Consider the following 18,066-nt stretch of genomic DNA (forward strand, 5'->3'; position numbering starts at 1 on the left):
AGGCCACATCGGGTGCAGCGGATGCAGTGAATGATGTGTGTGGAGGTGCAGGTGAATTTGTGATGGATATGGAAGGATCCCTTGGGCCTTGGAGGGAAGTGAGTGGGGAGGTGTGGGCACAAGTTTTGCATTTCTTGCGATTGCAGGGGAAGGTGCCGGGAGTGGAGGTTGGGTTGGTGGGGGGTGTGGACCTGACAAGGGAGTCGCGGAGGGAGTGGTCTTTCTGTAATGCTGATAGGGGAGGGGAGGGAAATATATCCTTGGTGATGGGGTCTGTTTGGAGGTGGCGCAAATGACGAAGGATGATATGATGTATCTGGAGGTTGGTGGGGTGGTAGGTGAGGACCAGTAGGGTTCTGTCCTGGTGGCAATTGGAGGGGCAGAGTTCAAGGGCGGAGGAGCGGGAAGTGAAGGAGATACGGTGGAGAGCATCGTCAACCACGTCTGAGGGGAAATAGCGGTCTTTGAAGAAGGAGGCCATCTGGGTTGTTCGGTATTGGAATTGGTCCTCCTGGGAGCAGATGCAGTGGAGGCGAAGGAATAGGGAATATGGCATGGTGTTTTTACAGGGGGCAGGGTGGGAGGAGGTGTAATCTAGGAAGCTGTGGGAGTCGGTTGGTTTATAGTGAATATCCGTGTTGAGTTGGTCGCCCGAGATAGAAATGGAGAGGTCTAGGAAGGAGAGGGAGGAGTCTGAGATGGTCCAGGTAAATTTGAGGTCAGGGTGGAAAGTCTTAGTAAAGTGGATGAACTGTTCAACCTCCTCGTGGGAGCACGAGGTAGCGCCGATACAGTCATCAGTGTAGCAGAGGAAAAGGTAGGGGGTGGTGCCAGTGTAGCTGCGGAAGATGGACTGTTCCACATATCTATTCTGTATACACGCCAGGAATTCCTCATCTGTGATATTATTAGCAGCTGTTGGAGGAACCTAACCCACCAAGGACTAGAATAAGAAAGAGGAAAACCTCCAAAAGCCCATGCTAGGTTTGAACTGAAATGTTTTATGTGTTGAACCCATCTGTTGCAGTTTGTCTTTTGAACTTGGCAATTGTGATGTGCTGAGCTTTGAAGAAAAGCTAAAAGGAGGAACTAGAAATATTATACAGCAAATTATACCAGTAATGTGCACAAGAAAATAACATTACTAACTTGTTTGTTTATTTCAGATTCAGTGTGTACTTTTGAAGAAAATAGTTGTGGCTGGTTTGAGAATTTATCTAATGATAACTTTGATTGGATCAGAAGCTCAAGCATTGCTTTACCTCCAAATATCAAGAATCAGGCACCTGCTCAAGATCACACAACTCATACAGCTGATGGTAGGAATTCATTGTGGAAGATCTTTAGAGTTTTGTTGCTTTGCATAATTTGGTTAATTCTGATCCTTGCCCACCTCCATTTCTTATCCATCAAACCGGCTGTCAGGTTTGCTGAGGAACATTTTGATGATTTCTCAACAATCTTCAGAATTCTTTTCATTTTTCTTTCTTTCAGCTGTGGCTGAACTAAAGTATCTTTGCTTTTATCTGAACTAATAACCTAACGCAAATGATTGTTTCACTTGTTTTCTAACTATTTTACTTTATCTGGTTTTGGGAGTCAGGTGGTGGCTCTCTTCAAGAAAATCAAGTTTGTCTTAGAGAAAATGTTGGAAGCACAAACACTGTACAGTATTTGATAAGCAGACAAGGCAAGTTCTGCCAAATTATTTTGAATATTGCTTTGATCTCAGGGATGAAGAACTTGTTGTATGAGGACTCCGGGTCTGTATTCAATGGAGTTTAAAAGGATGATTGAAATTTACAGAGTACTGAGAGGCATGGATGGAGTGGATGTGGAGAAGATGTTTCCACTAGTAGGAGAGACCAAGACCTGAGGGCTCAGCCTCAGCATGAAGAGATGACTTTAGAACTGAGATGAGGAGTTTTTTCAGTCAGAGAGTAGTGAATCTGTGGAACACATTGCCACAGTACACTGTGGAGGCCAAATAATTGAGTACTTAAGACAGAGATAGATAAATTCTTGATTGTAAAACAATCAAAGGCTAAAGGGAGTAGGCAGGCGAATAAGGTTAAGAAATAAATCAGCTGTGGTGGAATTGCGGAGAAGATTCAATTGGTCGAATGACCTAATTCTGCTCCTATATCTTATAGTCTTATGGACTAATTTATAACCATGTTTACCATGTTGCTTTAGTGGCACACATGTCATAGGCTTCTCTATGCATCAGTTGTTATTAGATACACAGCATAGTCCATCATCACTCTGCGCAAAACAGTGGCTCAGTGGTTAGCACTACTGCCTCACATTGCCAGAGATCCGGGTTTGATTCCTGCCTTGGGTGACTGTCTGTGTGGAGTTTGCACATTCTCCCCATGTCTGCATGGGTTTCCTCCGGCTGCTCCAGTTTCCTCCCATAATCCAAAGATTTGCAGGCCAGGTGAATTAGCCATGCTAAATTGCCCCATAGTGTTCAAGGATATGTAGGTGAGTTGCATTAGTCAGGGGTAAATGTAGAATAATAGAGCTGGGGAATGGGTCAGGGAGGGTTACTCTTTGGAGGGTTGGTGTGGATTTGTTGGGCCAAATGGCCCGTTTCCATGCTATAGGGATTTAATGATTCTAGAATTCCACAGCATTTAGGTCAGCCAGTTCTGATGAAGAATTATACCCAAAATACAAATAACTTTTCACCACATCCTTACAAGTGTATAAAGGCATTAGGAGTATACTTGAGAGAGAAATCAGGAGGGCTAAAAGGGGACATGAGATAGCTTTGGCAAATAGAATTAAGAAGAATTCAAAGGGTTTTTACAAATACATTAAGGACAAAGGGTAACTAGGGAGAGAATAGGGCCCCTCAAAGATCAGCGAGGCAGCCTTTGTGTGGAGATGCAAAAATGGGGGAGATACTGAACAAGTATTTTGCATCAGTATTTGATGTGGAAAAGGATATGGAAGATATAAAAAGTAGGGAAATAGATGGTGACACTTTGCAAAATGTCCATTTTACAAAAGAGGAAGTGCTGGATGTCTTGAAATGCATAAAGGTGGATAAATCCCCAGGATCTCATCAGGTGTACCCTAGAACTCTGTGGGAAGCTAGAGAAGTGATTGCTGGACCTCTTGCTGAGATATTTGTATCATCAATAGGCACAGGTGAGGTGCTAGAAGACTGGAGGTTGGCTAACGTGGTGCCACTTTTAGGAAGAGTGGTAAGGACAAGCCAGGGAACTATAGACTGGTGAGTCTGACGTCGGTGGTGGGTAAGTTGTTGCAGGGAATCCTGAGGGACAGGATGTATATGTATTTGGAAAGGCAAGGACTGATTAGGGATAGTCAACATGGCTTTGTGCATGGGAAATCATGTCTCACAAACTTGATTGAGTTTTTTGAAGAAGTAACAAAGAGGATTGATGAGGGCTTCATTAAGGTGTTCGACAAGGTTTCCCATGGGAGACTGGTTAGCAAGGTTAGATCTCATGGAATACAGGGAGAACTAGCTTTGGGAAAGCAAATCTTAGCATGACTTATACACTTAATGGTAAGGTCCTAGGGAGTGTTGCCGAACAAAGAGACCTTGGAGTGCAGGTTCATAGCTCCTTGAAAGTGGAGTCGCAGGTAAGTAGGATAGTGAAGAAGGCGTTTGGTATGCTTTCTTTTATTGGTCAGAGTATTGAGTACAGGAGTTGGGACATCGTGTTGTGGCTGTACCAGTCATTGGTTAGGCCACTGTTGGAACATTGCGTGCAATTCTGGTCTCCTTCCTATCGGAAAGATGTTGTGAAACTTGAAAGTGTTCAGAAAAGATTCACAAGGATGTTGCTAGGGATGGAGGATTTGGGCTATAGGGAGAGGCTGGACAGGCTGGGGCTGTTTCTCCTGGAGCGTTGGAGGCTGAGGGGTGACCTTACAAAGGTTTACAAAATTTTGAAGGGCATGGATAGAATAAATAGACAAAGTCTTTTCCTTGGGGTCGGGGAGTCCAGAACGAGAGGGCATTGGTTTAGGGTGAGAAGGGAAAGATATAAAAGAGACCTGTGGGGCAACATTTTCACACAGAGGGTGGTACGTATATGGAATGAACTGCCAGAGCAAGTGGTGGAAGCTGGTACAATTGCAACATTTAAGAGGCATTTGGATGGGCATATGAATAGGAAGAGTTTGGAGGGATATGGGACTAGATTGGGTTGGGATGTCTGGTCAGCATGGACGGGTTGGGCCGAAGGGCCTGTTTCCATGCTGTACATCTCTATGACTCTCTGATATACACTAACTTATCTGTTGTAGATTACTAGAATTTATATTGGGCAACTTCAAGAACTATACATTTGATATGTATAGCACACACTGGTATTGTAACTGGACCATATTATCTTCTATTTTGCCTTGTTTTCCTCTGTCAGAATTGCTCACTATTCCATGAAATACAAATAAAATCCTCTGTCCCTTTTTTCCATGATAAACTTTTTCTTAAACTTCCTTACCCATCTCCGCGTTTGTCTCAAATAATGTGGAACCCATCAACTTCTTTCTCACTAAGGTTGGCTCGATGATTGGTTTTTGATGCAGAGTAATGCCAATAGCATGGGTTTAATTCCAGGACAATCTCTCAATGTCTCTACTCACCTCAGGCATGCTTACCCTGATGTTAAACCATACCAGTTCCTGACCCTAATGAGAGAGAGGCCTATGGTCCACTAGGATTTTGGCAAATAGGAGTTAGTTAGCTCAGTTGCTGGATGGCTGGTTCACAATATGGAGTGATGTGGGTTTGGTTCCTACACTGGCTGAGGGTACCATGAAGGCCTCACATTCTCAACCTCACCCCTGACCTGAGGTGCAGTTACCCTTAGATTAAACCATCAACGGTTGTCTCTCTCGAAAGTGCAGCCCTATAGTCTGGTCATGCTACTATGACTTTGCTTTTACTGTGCACCAAAAGAGAAATGTGGGAAATACTTGCACAAATTGTCAAAGTGGCAGGCAGTTTGATAAAGTAGTTAAAAAGGCATATGGAATTTCAAATATCTAGGCACAGAGTATAAAGCAAGAAACTGATTATGGATCCTTTATTATCACTGGTTCGGCCTCAACTATTGTGTCTAGTTCTTGGCACTGAGCCTTTATCAATCACAGTCAATAGCTTGTAACTTTTACAATGGTTTTTAGAGAGAGGCTAATTAAATAAAAGATAAAATCTTAATCAGCTGATTGATTTCTACTGGATATATCAGTCTGGAGGGAAATGTACAATTGCTGAAATCATCCCTTGATTTCAGTAATTAATTGTACAAAAGTGAACTCTTGGAGATTCCATTAGTTTCAAAGGAGTATTGATGGTGATTGGTAGCTTCAAATCAAGGTCTTCAGTTACTGTCCCAATCAGTTCATCAATTCCCTCTCCTTCCCTGGCTATTGTTACAGGCTAAGACTGAGCAGCAGAAATGTCAGCATCTTTTTGGCCCTGAGTTGAGCTTCAAACTCCAGATCTTCTCTCCCATTGAGAGCATCCACCTTCACACATGCAGCATCGTCTGTCTCCTCTCCATCCCTGCTTATGTGCTACTGAAATGGTCATCCATAGTTCTGTTAACTCTGGACACCTGTCTTACTTTGAATCTTCGATCCTTGAAGGAAATGTTTCGTTTTATTAATTCTTTCATGAAAAAGTGCATTGCTGTCAAAGGCCATATTTATTGCCTATCACGAATTGCTCTTGAGCTGAGTGGCTTGCTAGGCCATTTCAGAGGGCAAATAAAAGTCAGCCACACAATATGGATATGGAATTACATGTAGGACTGTCCAGGTAAGGAGGCAGATTTCTACCCCAAAGGAGTTTACTGAACCAGGTAGGTTTTTCTAACAATTAGTGACAGGTTCGTGGTCACAATCACCAAAACTAATTTTCACTTCCAGATTTTATTAGATGAATTAAATTCTACCATTTGACATGATGGGATTTTAACCCACTCCTGAAAGCAGGTTTGATATACATTTTCACAGTCATGAGAGGTCTGAACAGAGTAAAAAGGATGAGACTATTCCAACTCATAAAAGTATCAAAAACAAAGCAGCACATGTTTAAAGTGTTTTGAAAGAGAATTAAATCTGATGTGGAAAAAATGGTTGAGTGCATGGTTGAGGTTTAGAATGCACTGCCTGGCAGTGTGTTAGGGTCAGATTCAATTCAAGACAGCTAAGATTCTTATTCGAACAGAAAGAAATGTGCAACACAATGGGAAAACAGCAACTCAAAGGCACAAAGTCATGGTGCTCATTTGGAGAGCCAAGTAGACACAATGGACTAAATGTCGACAGTGCAGTGCTGGAAAAGCACAACAGGTCAGGCAGCATCCAAGGAGCAGGGGAATCGACGTTTCAGGCAAAAGCCCTTCATCAGGCCAATGGACTAAATGGTCTCCTTCTGCACAATAACACTCTGTGATTCTGCAATTTATGTCTTATCCTTTTTAGTCACTTAAGAGCTACTAGTAAAATAACAACAAGGCAATAAAAAAAGGCCAATTGACTCATCTTGCCTCTGTCAGTTCTTTGAACAGCAATCCAGTTACTCTCACTGCCCTTGCTCCTGACCCAAGGCCTTTCCATTCTATCATCTTCAGATGCTTATCCAGGTCTTTTTTCTAAGTTACTACTGAATCTGCTTGAAATACCATTTTAGAGTGCATCTAGATCACCATTTTTTTTTATAGTAAGTTTATTCTAATGTGACTCATGGTTATTTTCACATCACTTTAATTCTGTGTGCTTTGGTTCTGATTCCTTCCGTCTTTAGAAACACTTGTCCTTTACTTAATTTATTTTTCCTTAACTTCCTGATTTTGAAACCTACTATCAAATCTTCCTTTCATCTCTTCTGATCTCAGATGAAGAATTCCCTCATTTTCCATGTAAATGAAATTCCATTATCACAAGTACCATTCAAGTACATCTTCCTACATCCACATTCTTCTTGAAGTGCCCTGCTTTTAACTGAACATTTTGGATCCACTGGTTTTCGTATTGGGTATTGTCACCATCTAATTACTATCCGGTAGGTGGTAGAATGGGAAATTGCATAAAAATGAGGCACGATTAACCAATAATGGGATGTTAATGCATGCAAATAGATGCAAATAGACCTCTCACTGCTAACTAATGATATTCTTAGTTGGTTGGAGAATCAGACTTTTTATTCTTGCCATTGAGAATCTCAACATTGCCATTCTGATCTAGTTTCCTAACTTTCTATTCAATGCTCACATTGTTCAGAGGCTGGAAAATATATGCACCTTGTGTTGCTCCCGTGTCATACACTTGAAACACTCTTGAGATGTTCTAATATGTTAAAGTCCCTTGTATAAGTGCAGCGTGTTGTGGTGATGTAAATGTTACTTTTTCATATTTAGAATTATCTTGATTTCGTTTTCAGGACATTTCATGTTTATTTTGAACAACGAGAGCAATCTTTTTCAGATTGCAGAACTGAAAAGTCCCCAGTTAAGTCAGTCAGGAACAGGCTGTACCATGCATTTTTGGTAAGAAATCATTTCAAAGTCATGATGATTTGACAGAATGTGGAGCTGATTCTTTTGAAAGCATCAGGTCTCTGAGCCACATTCATTGAAAATTATTATTTGATCTAAAACACTTCATGTTTGGAAGTTTTATATATGTCTGTGTATATGGATAATTATTTTCACCTATACACCCATAGATTCACCTAATAAATTCACCTAATTCACCTTTTATTCACTATGACAATATTTAAGATAAAATTCTATGATAATGCATACAATTTTGAAAGCAATTTCCCCAAACCAGCTTCTTACTGACTAATCATAGTGTCATACTTTAATCAATATTGAGTGGTTATCTCTTGACCATTTTTAATGTCTGAACAAATTCCTTAATATTTGATATCTCCAATAGGTATTATAATTATGGACAGGCTGTGGGGGCAGCGAAAATGTACTTGGTGATCGATGGTGTGCCAACTCGTACTGTGGTGTGGCGGACTTACAATACTCAATACAATCAGTGGTTGCAAGGCTCTGTTCAGCTTGGGCGACTAACACGATCCTTTCGTCTTACACTAGTGAAAGTCAGTCTGAGCATTTATGATGGTGTGGCAGCAATGGATGATATCACATTTGTCAACTGCTCCCTTCCACCAGCTGTAGATATCTGTGAAGACACTAACCAATTCTGGTGTAAAGAGACCAGAGCTTGCATTGACCGGTTACAATTGTGTGACCTTATAGATGACTGTGGTGATGGTTCTGATGAAGACAACTGTGGTAAGTAGAACTTGAGAATTCTGCTCAAGACCAATGTTGCTCATTTGGGACATTTGTGTTTAACATGGAAAGAATATTTGTATAGAGTCCTTTACACATACAAATGTCTACAGATTTATTATTCTTCAGCTAATATTTTCTAATGACGATAATTATCATTAGTTAAATTATGACTTGCCTTTTGTTATTCAGGCAACAATGTGGCTAATGAATTGGGAATTAGGTCAGTACTCAAATATGATATGCTGGGTGTTGTACTTTCCCAACAATTTCTGCAGAGCCTTGTTCAGGGCAGAACCTTCAATCAACGTCTGTAACAGCTCTCCATCCCTCTCCAAAATAAAGAAATCACCTGCATTAGAATGAGGAAAGATGGCTCCAAATGTTACCTTAGTCTGGATGGGTGGCTGTGTGAAGGCTGTGTGGCCAGTGCTGGCAAAGCTTGACATGAATCAGCAATGACCCTGGTTGTCAGAATTCATAAATTTCATTGACCACACCACTTTATCAGGGGGTTGGTTGGTACCAAACACACAGCTTCTAGGATTTGAGCTGCTGAAATTCTTTGAAGCATGAAGGATTTGCCTGAATATCTTCTCCTACACTATTCCCTAATAACTGGGTCACCCACTGGATACTTATACATTGATAACCCTGCTTTTAACCACAATATTCATGAAATATAAATTCAGGGAGGTATATAAGGCTGACTGAAACAATGATACATGTTTTACTTGATCACTTAACATCAACATCATACAGATACCTATAGAAAGGCAGGAAAATACTTGTCATAGAGTCATAGAGATGTACAGCATGGAAACAGACCCGTTAGCCCAACACATCCATGCCGATCAGATATCCCAACCCAATCTAATCCCACCTGCCAGCACCTGGCCCATGTCTCTCCAAACCCTTCCTATTCATATACCCATCCAAATGCCTCTTAAATGTTGCAATTGTACCAGCCTCCACCACTTCCTCTGGCAGCTCATTCCATACACGTACCACCCTATGTGTGAAAAAGTTTCCCCCTCGGTCTCTTTTATATCTCTCCCCTCTCACCCTAAATCCCTCTAATTCGGGACTCCCCGACCCCAGGGAAAAGACTTTGCCTATTTACCCTATCCATGTCCCTCATAATTTTCAGTTTTATCATTTGGAATAGTAGATTGGAGTGATCTAATGATGCAGGTAAATCTATGTACAAAGTTTTATTGTGACTAACATTAGTAAGTAATTTCCTATGCCTGTACATGGTTATATATTCAAGTAGTTAATCGTTTATTTCCTGCATTCTGCAGCTAATGATTTGCTTTGCAATTTTGAAAATGGGTCATGTAACTGGCAGCAAGCTAAAGAAGATGATTTTGACTGGACTAGAAATAAGGGACAAACATCGACAATCAACACAGGGCCATCAAAAGATCACACACTGGGGACAGCAGAAGGCACTTACCTTTACATCGAGGCGTCTGATCAACAATTTGGAAATACAGCTGTTCTCCTCAGTCCAATCTTGGATGCCACAGTTAACAAAACCTGTATCTTCCGTTTCCATTATCACATGTTTGGAAAACAGATTTTTAAGTTGGCTGTTCACAAAAGGACATTCCGCAACACAAAGGGAGAGCAACTTTGGGCACGATATGGTAACCATGGTGACTTATGGCTCAGAGAGATGCTTTTTATCAATAGTTCACAACCATTCCAGGTAAGCACAGTTACTTAATATAAAATTCCTGGAATTCTTTCCTTAAGCCTCCCTGTCTTACTACCTTACTTTCTTCCTTTAAAGATGTTTCTTAAACCCTACCTCTGACCAAGTGTTTGGCCATCTGAACTGAAATTTTATGTAGTTTGGTGTCAAGATTTTATTTATAATTCTCCTCTGTAGCACCTTTGGACATTTTGCTGCATGAATGTTGCTATCTACGTTAATTTTTATAAAAGATCAATAGATCATATTTAATTATGTTTGATATACTGTAGCTTTTTGTGTCTGGAACATATTAGTTTTTACAATACTCTTTAAAAGGCTTTTGAATTATAGCATCACCACAGCAGGAAAACACTACCTCAGGAGATACATTAATATTTTTATTAAAAATATTAAAAAGCTTTTGTACGCATGTGGTAGCACTAATTTCTTTCTGTTGGTTGTTAGACATTTGTACTGAGCTGTGCTAGTCTGTCTTATGATATTTGCTAGCTCCAACAAAAACATCTTGCATTTAATTGGCCACTTCAAGGATATTCATAGCTGGGTGTCTATTTCCCATACCAAGTGCACTCTGACCACCATTTCAGCATGTTTTTTTTAAATTCACTCACGGGATGTGTGAATCACTGGCTAGGCCAACATCTATTGTCCATCCCCAATTATCCAGAGGGCAGTTAAGGGTCAACCACATTGCTGTGTGTCAGGAGTCACGTGTAAGCCAGACCAGGTAAGGATGGCAGTTTCCTTCCCTAAAGTGAATTAGTGAATCCAGATGGATTTTTCTGACAATCGACAATGGTTTCATGGTCAACTTTAGACTCTAAATTCCAAATTCTTTATTGAATTCAAATTCCACTATCTGCCATGGTGGGATTTGAAACCAGGTCCCCTGAACATTAGCTGAATTTCTGGATTAATCGTCGAGTGATCAATACCACCAAGCCATTACTTCCTCCAATTGGCAGGGTTTCAAAGCTTATGGAGAAAATGTCACCATCCATCTCGAGAAAATCAATGCATCATAAATAAATAAATGAAAATAGCCAATGAGCCAGATGACGCAATTGTAAAGCTAGGTCAGAGAATTTTAAGAGGCATTTTAAAGGAACCAAGAAACGGGGAGAGACAGTGACATTTACAGGGAAAGTCTAGGACCCAAAAGGCTAATGGTTTATCTACTGAATTTGGGAGAAATGTGGGGAGGGCAGGTGGTAATAGCCAGGGTTTGAGTAATGAATTTTTCCCAGAACTTTAGGAACTGGAGTAGGCTCGGGAAATTAGGAGAAGTGAGCCCATGGAGGAATTTGAACAGAAGGATAAGAATTTTTAAAAATTGGCATTGCTGGATCAGCAGCCAATATAGGGCTGGGATGAGTGAATAAAACATGTTGGAAGTCTGAGGCTTGTTCATGGAAGATGACATGTCTGCAGTATGCTTTGGGATAGTCAGAGGTCATAAAAGGATGAATTAGGTTTTCAGTAGCAGGTGGGTTGAGACAGGGTAGAAAGTGGTGAAATTACGTGAATATTATTGTGAATTAATGTAGGAAAGATAATTAAACAGAGTAGATATTTTACATAATATTTGCTCTGTCCAGATATATTGTCATTGATACATTATTGACCCTAGTACTGGCTTTATAATAGAAAAAGCAGGCAGCATTAAGTTGTTTTTTTTTCTCAGTTCCTGTGATGCAGGTCAACATTGAAAAAGTAAACAAAAATGAAAAAAAAACACTCAGTAGGTCAGGTTGCGTTTGTGGAGACAAATAGTTATAGCATGAATGTTAATGATTTCAGAATTTAGCAACATTAATCACATTGATTCAATATCTGAAGAATTGTGAATGGAGCTGAATATTGGGCGACTTATCCTTTCTGCTGACTTTATGATTGTCATTGATGAAGCAGTAGGATTTGGCCTTGGAGACTGTTCTATAGAACTTCAGCCATCTTCCCTTTTATTGGATGTAATTCTAATCAGTTCAGGTTTATCCTCACCCCATCTCCCTGACCATTATTTTAATATTACCTAAGCTCTTTAATGAAACTCTTAGTTGAATACCACTTTGCTGTTAAGGGCAGTTGCTGTTGCATCATCTGACCGCTGGAATTCAACTCTAATGTCCGTGTTTGATCTAAGGCTGTCATGTGATCGAGAGTCAAGGTTTTTGTACTTTAATACAAGACATAAGTACTGCTAACTGGGGGACTGCCTTTGCTGCATGCCTCTCATTGCTTTGAGAAGTTGGTAATGAGTTGCTTTCTTGAACCACTGCAGTCCATCTGGTGAGAGGGAACATCTACAGTGCTGTTGGGAGGGGAGTTCCTAAGTGCTCCTGGTGAATCCCAAACTGACATTGTTGTGCAGATTACTGGTAGCTGGCTCCTGATAGCACTATCAACAATACTTTCTATCACTTTGCTGATGATTGAGAGTAGACTGATCAAGTTTTATTTGTCTTGCTTTTTGTGGATCGGAAATATTTGGTAATATTTCACATTGTCAGCTAGATGTTAGTTATTTTTAAATTATTGGGACATTGGCATTGCAGGCTCGGCCAGCATTTATTGCCTATTCTGTACTTGAGAATTAATCACATTTGGATTTATAGTCACATGATGGCCAGACCAGTTAAGAATAACAGCTCCTTTTCCTCATGAACCAGATAGGTTTCTCCCCTGATAATCAATTATTGTTTCATGGTCATCATTAGACTCTTAATTTTCCAGATTTTAATTGAACTCAAGTCGCACCATCTGCCATGCTGGGGATTCAAACCTGGGTCCTGAGGACATTACCTGGATCCCTGGATTAATAGGTCTAGGGATAATACCATTCGGCCATCACCTTTCCCTAGTGTTGTCATTGCACTAGAATGTAGTAAGTTACGCAGCACAGATCTTCAGCACTACAGTGAGGACTTCTGCCAGGACCCAGTGCTATTTTTAGATCCAGTTGTCTCAGTTACTTTATAATATCTTGAAGACTGAATCAAATTAACTGATGAGTGGTGTGAACCGCAAGAGGAAATGAAGATGGATCATCCAGTCTGTACTGAGCTGAAAATGTGTTGCTGGAAAAGCGCAGCAGGTCAGGCAGCATCCAGGGAACAGGAGAATCGACGTTTCGGGCATAAGCCCTTCTTCAGGAATGAGGAAAGTTTGTCCAGCAGGCTAAGATAAAAGGTAGGGAGGAGGGACTTGGGGGAGGGACGTCGGAAATGTGATAGGTGGAAAGAGGTCAAGGTGAGGGTGATAGGTCAGACTGGGGTGGGAGCGGAACCCTCCAACCACAAGGGATGAACTCAGATTTCACCAGTTTCCTCATTTCCCCTCCCCCCAGCCTGTCTCAGTCAAATCCATCAAATTCAGCACCGCCTTCCTAACCTGAGATCTTCTTCCCGACCTCTCCGCCCCCACCACAGTCTGACCTATCACCCTCACCTTGACCTCTTTCCACCTATCACATCTCCGACGCCCCTCCCCCAAGTCCCTCCTCCCTACCTTTTATCTTAGCCTGCTAGACAAACTTTCCTCATTCCTGAAGAACAAAAGAAGCGGAGTCACGGAGGGAGTGGTCTTTACGGAATGCTGATAGGGGAGGGGAGGGAAATATATCCTTGGTGGTGGGGTCCGTTTGGAGGTGGCAGAAATGACGGCGGATGATGCGCTCAACATGGAGATTGGTGGGGTGGTAGGTGAGGACCAGTGGGGTTCTGTCCTGGTGGCGGTTGGAGGGGCGGGGCTCAAGGGCGGAGGAGCGGAAAGTGGAAGAGTTGCGGTGGAGGGCATCGTCGACCACGTTGGGGGGGAAATTGCGGTCCTTGAAGAAGGAGGCCATCTGGGTTGTGCGTTTTTGGAACTGGTCCTCCTGGGAGCAGATGCGGCGGAGTCGAAGGAATTGGGAGAATGGGATGGCGTTTTTACAGGGGGCAGTATTTTCCATCCAGTCTGTACCCCTAGCTGAAGATAACTGAAAATCTTCAGTATTTTCCTATCATCATTGAGGAATAGCAATGTTTATGAAGCCTCCTCCTTCGACTGCTTGTGGCTTAACTATTGAACATCATTGACAATTGGACATGACAGTATTGTAGAGCTTAGTTCTAAGCTGGTGTTAGCCGTCTCAACTCCTGTCACCCATTCTAATGCTGCTTTACTATTTCCTTATTACCCCAAAATTGATTTCAATGACAAAAAAGAGCACACTGAATCAATTATACTGTCACCTGAGCCTGATTCTCCAATAGGAATTCATTGATAGTTATCCAGTGCATTATACTCCTGATAAATACATGCAAGATATTCTGTGATGTACTTAATACAAATGTAATTGTGTACAGATCTATGAAGTCTTCAATGCATTTTCTGAACATAATTACAAAGGCCCACTGAAATATTTTATTGCAGTGTGAAAATAGCATGACTCTTTTCAAATTTGACATTAATAATGGGAATATCTTATGCAATGAATTAAGATTGATCATCACAATTGCTCCTGAGTAGACCCTGGGAATGTAGATATGACCGAGGCTTGGATTAAAATAATATATGAAAGGCTGCCAGCTCAACCTTTTGCAGTTTCGTTGATGGTTATAGTTGAAATTCATGATGGTTTTGAACTTGTATATGTATGTCATTTACAGATAGCTCATAAAAAGTTTAAAAATACATCTCACATTGCAATAACAGTACAAATTGTTAGTTTCACAGTGAGCACCACTACCTCATTTTGATGACAGTAGAAAATCAATTACAAAGCAGTTTCTGTTCACTGGTGGAACAAACTTGACTTTAATGTTTCTTTGAAATGAGTCATGCTGTTCCCAATGAGATTTATTTGAAATTGCCTTTATCCCAGTAATGATAAATTGTAGCTCAATGTCTTATTGTTTTGGTGGGATCCACAAATATTTTTATGTCTATTCCAATCCTTTCCCTTTAAGTTCAAAGGGAAAAAGGAACAACAAGGATAATCAAGATACATGAAGGGTGGGCCCAGTGGCTCAGTGGTTAGCACTGCTGCCTTTGCAGAGCCAAGGACTTGGGTTTGATTCTATCCTTGGGTGACTATCTGTGTGGAGTTTGTACCTTCTCCCCATGTCTGAGAGAGTTTTGGCTGGGTGCTCTGGTTTCCTTTCATGGTCGAAAGATGTGCGGGTTAGGTGCATTGGCCATGCTAAATTGCCCCATAGTCTCCAAGGATGTGCAGGTTAGGTGATTAACCATGGGAAAGAGGGAGTGATGGTATTGGTGGAGGGGAGGGGGGGGGGGAGGTGGCTGGGCATGGTTATGGGAATTGGATGGGGGGTTGGGTATGAGTGGGATGCTATTTGGAAGGTCAGTGCATACTCAATAGGCTAAATGGTCTCTTTCTGCACTGTAGGGATACTATGATAAAGAACACTCTGAGTGAAGACCAAATAAAAATAAGTGAGGACCAAATCAACATTTTGGCTCATCCAATCTAAATAAAGCTGCAATCTTTAAATCTGTCCATGTTAATAATATATTATTAAAGTACATTTTACACTGGAAGTATCTTCTCATTTTAGTTTGACAATAATTTGTTGTATTATACAAATGACAGATAATTTAACCAGGTAGCTATCTTTTATTGTCTGTGGGAATTTGTTCTGTGCAAATTTATCTCCAATGCCTGACCATAAAACCAGAATGAATTCTTGCCTCTTCCCATACCCAGTGGTGCATGAGACAGACAAAGCTAAGCACATTCTTTGTTTGTTGCTATAGCTAGTTTCTCCTGGAACAAGTTGCTGACTTATTTTCCATAGGTAACAAGTTGAGGGCACCACTCCACATAAAACATGGTTGACTGGGAGACTTTCCTGCTTTTACTGCCTGCATGACAGATTAGAAAAATTGACAGGATAATAATCAATCTCTCTACCCATGTCACATCCACAACTTGGAGGTCTTGGAATGGAATTTGAAACTGGAGCATCTCGCTCAGAGCCAGGAACACTACCCACTGTGCCAGAAAACCATTTACACAAAAATAATAGGAGTAATTTACTAACTGTGAAGCATATGGAGAAATCTGGTATAATATGAAAGTACATAAAGGCTAATTTTCTTATCTAAACACATTCAGAAATTCCCAACACATTTTTAGATCAATTGTATTTGTGCATTTTCTCCTTAATTAGTATGCAGTGCACAAAATTGGGTTCTGTGGTGTCATTTACAAAGTACCATCTTAAAAGAAAATTGCTTCCAACATTCACAGTTTTTGTAAGGGTATGAAACTCTGTCCATGATTACTTGCTTGAATTCAAACTGATATAAGTCCATCATTTTTTATTCTTTTCTCACTAGTTCTCAGACTGCCTGTAATGGTCAACCTCTTAAAATATTATCTTTCTGGATATGATCAAGGTGGTTTAATGTACATTATATTACCTGAGTAATATGATAAACGTGGTTGAATATAGATTATATTACTTGAATATTATGATCAAGGTGGTTGAATATACATTATATTACCCTGTCACATTTAAAATAATACTGACCCATAATGAAAGCCAAGTTGATGTTAAATCATAATATTTACCATTCTAATTAAATATTTTTATAATTGGTCCTTAAGGGCCTGTTTCCACACTGTAAGTAATCTAATCTAATAAAACAAAAAACACATTCACAGTCTTATTGAAGGTAATGATTTCTGAAGTATCTATGAGTGTGAAAAACAGCAGGTTTGCAAAGGACCATGAATTGAATGATCTACTCTCTTCACAGCATTTCTTCTGAGGAAATGTATTTCTTGTTTGCTTATTTTCAAGACGGGATGTTTGCTGAAATGTAATTTCTGTGGTGTGATATATTTGCTTCCTTCATATTTTCCTTTAAATGGGAGTTCAAAGAACTGTAGGTCTCTAAAAGGTCAGTAAAATAGTTCACATCTGCATCGCAGTAATATCCTCTGATTCTTTTTGAATGTGTAAGGCTTTTAAATAGCTTTTAAATAAATGTAATGCTGGACCCACATGTTACATGCTTGTATTTTAGCCTTGTATTTTGTATTTGATGCCAAAGATGTTTTGGAATGAAACTGATAAATGCCAGCATTTCAGTAGTAAAACCTCTCTGAGGAAAGGTAATGGCCCCAGCAGTTATGTGGCTAAATAGTGAATCGTATTATATTGTGATTTAGTGGACTAGCTACCTAATAAATATAATCCACAATTATAACTGCTTGTCTGCTTTAATTAGTCAGTTTGCAATTTCAATTTATTTTGATGAGAACAATCTCCTGATGTGTTTTACAATCATCTTGAGGCTTCCCTGCACAAGTGATATACATTAAAGCATAAGGACATGTGTGAAGCAACAAATATTAGTGAAATGTTTGATATTGAATAGATGATTTGCTGAAACATTATGTGAAAGAACATGAAGCAGATGGGGTCCTGGTTAACTTGGCAAGATGGATCCAAAGTTGTCTTAAAGGCAGGACACAGAAGGTGGTGGTAGGAGACAGTTTGTGTGACAGGAGGTTCGTGTTCAATGATGTACCACGAGGTGGGGCAGGAGTGGGGGAGGTGGGTTCCGTGCTGGGTTCATTGAGAGAGAGGAAGAGATGACAAGTAAGTTTGCGAATGACACAAAGATTGACCGTGTGGTTTACATTGAGAAGGAAGGTCTCAGCTTACAGAAAGTGGTTGGTCAGATGAGCAGCTCAGTGATAGATGCAATTTAACACTGAAAATTGTGAGGTGTTACACTTTAGAAGAAGTAAGAAGACAATGGAATACTCAATCATTGGCAGGACATTTAGAAGCTCAGAAGGACAGAGAGATCCTGGCGTGCTTGCAGAACAGATAACTAGAGTAATTAAGAAGACACACAGGGCAAATCAGTCATGGCATAGATTATAAGAGTAGGAAGCTTATGTTGGAGCTGTTCAAAACTTTGCTTTGATGACAGCTGGAGTACTGTGCACTGTTCTAGTCACTGCACTATAGGAAGGATGTGATTGCAACAAAGGGGTTGCACAGAAGATTCACCTGGATT

The 18,066-nt window shown here is 40.5% G+C and overlaps 1 protein-coding gene across 8 annotated transcripts in view; it reads left to right on the plus strand.

The window, feature by feature from the left end:
• Nucleotides 1-18,066, plus strand: part of malrd1 (MAM and LDL receptor class A domain containing 1) — a 408,484-nt gene that overhangs the window by 100,621 nt on the left and 289,797 nt on the right. For all 8 annotated transcript variants that reach the window (XM_043690416.1, XM_043690424.1, XM_043690417.1 and 5 more), the window contains 4 exons: nucleotides 1,167-1,319; nucleotides 7,436-7,541; nucleotides 7,936-8,303; nucleotides 9,608-10,017. In XM_043690416.1, coding sequence (XP_043546351.1) covers nucleotides 1,167-1,319; nucleotides 7,436-7,541; nucleotides 7,936-8,303; nucleotides 9,608-10,017 — 1,037 coding nt within the window. The remainder of the gene's footprint in view (nucleotides 1-1,166; nucleotides 1,320-7,435; nucleotides 7,542-7,935; nucleotides 8,304-9,607; nucleotides 10,018-18,066) is intronic.

This window comes from Chiloscyllium plagiosum, chromosome 5 (genome assembly GCF_004010195.1).
Source record: "Chiloscyllium plagiosum isolate BGI_BamShark_2017 chromosome 5, ASM401019v2, whole genome shotgun sequence".
NCBI classification, from domain to species: domain Eukaryota; kingdom Metazoa; phylum Chordata; class Chondrichthyes; order Orectolobiformes; family Hemiscylliidae; genus Chiloscyllium; species Chiloscyllium plagiosum.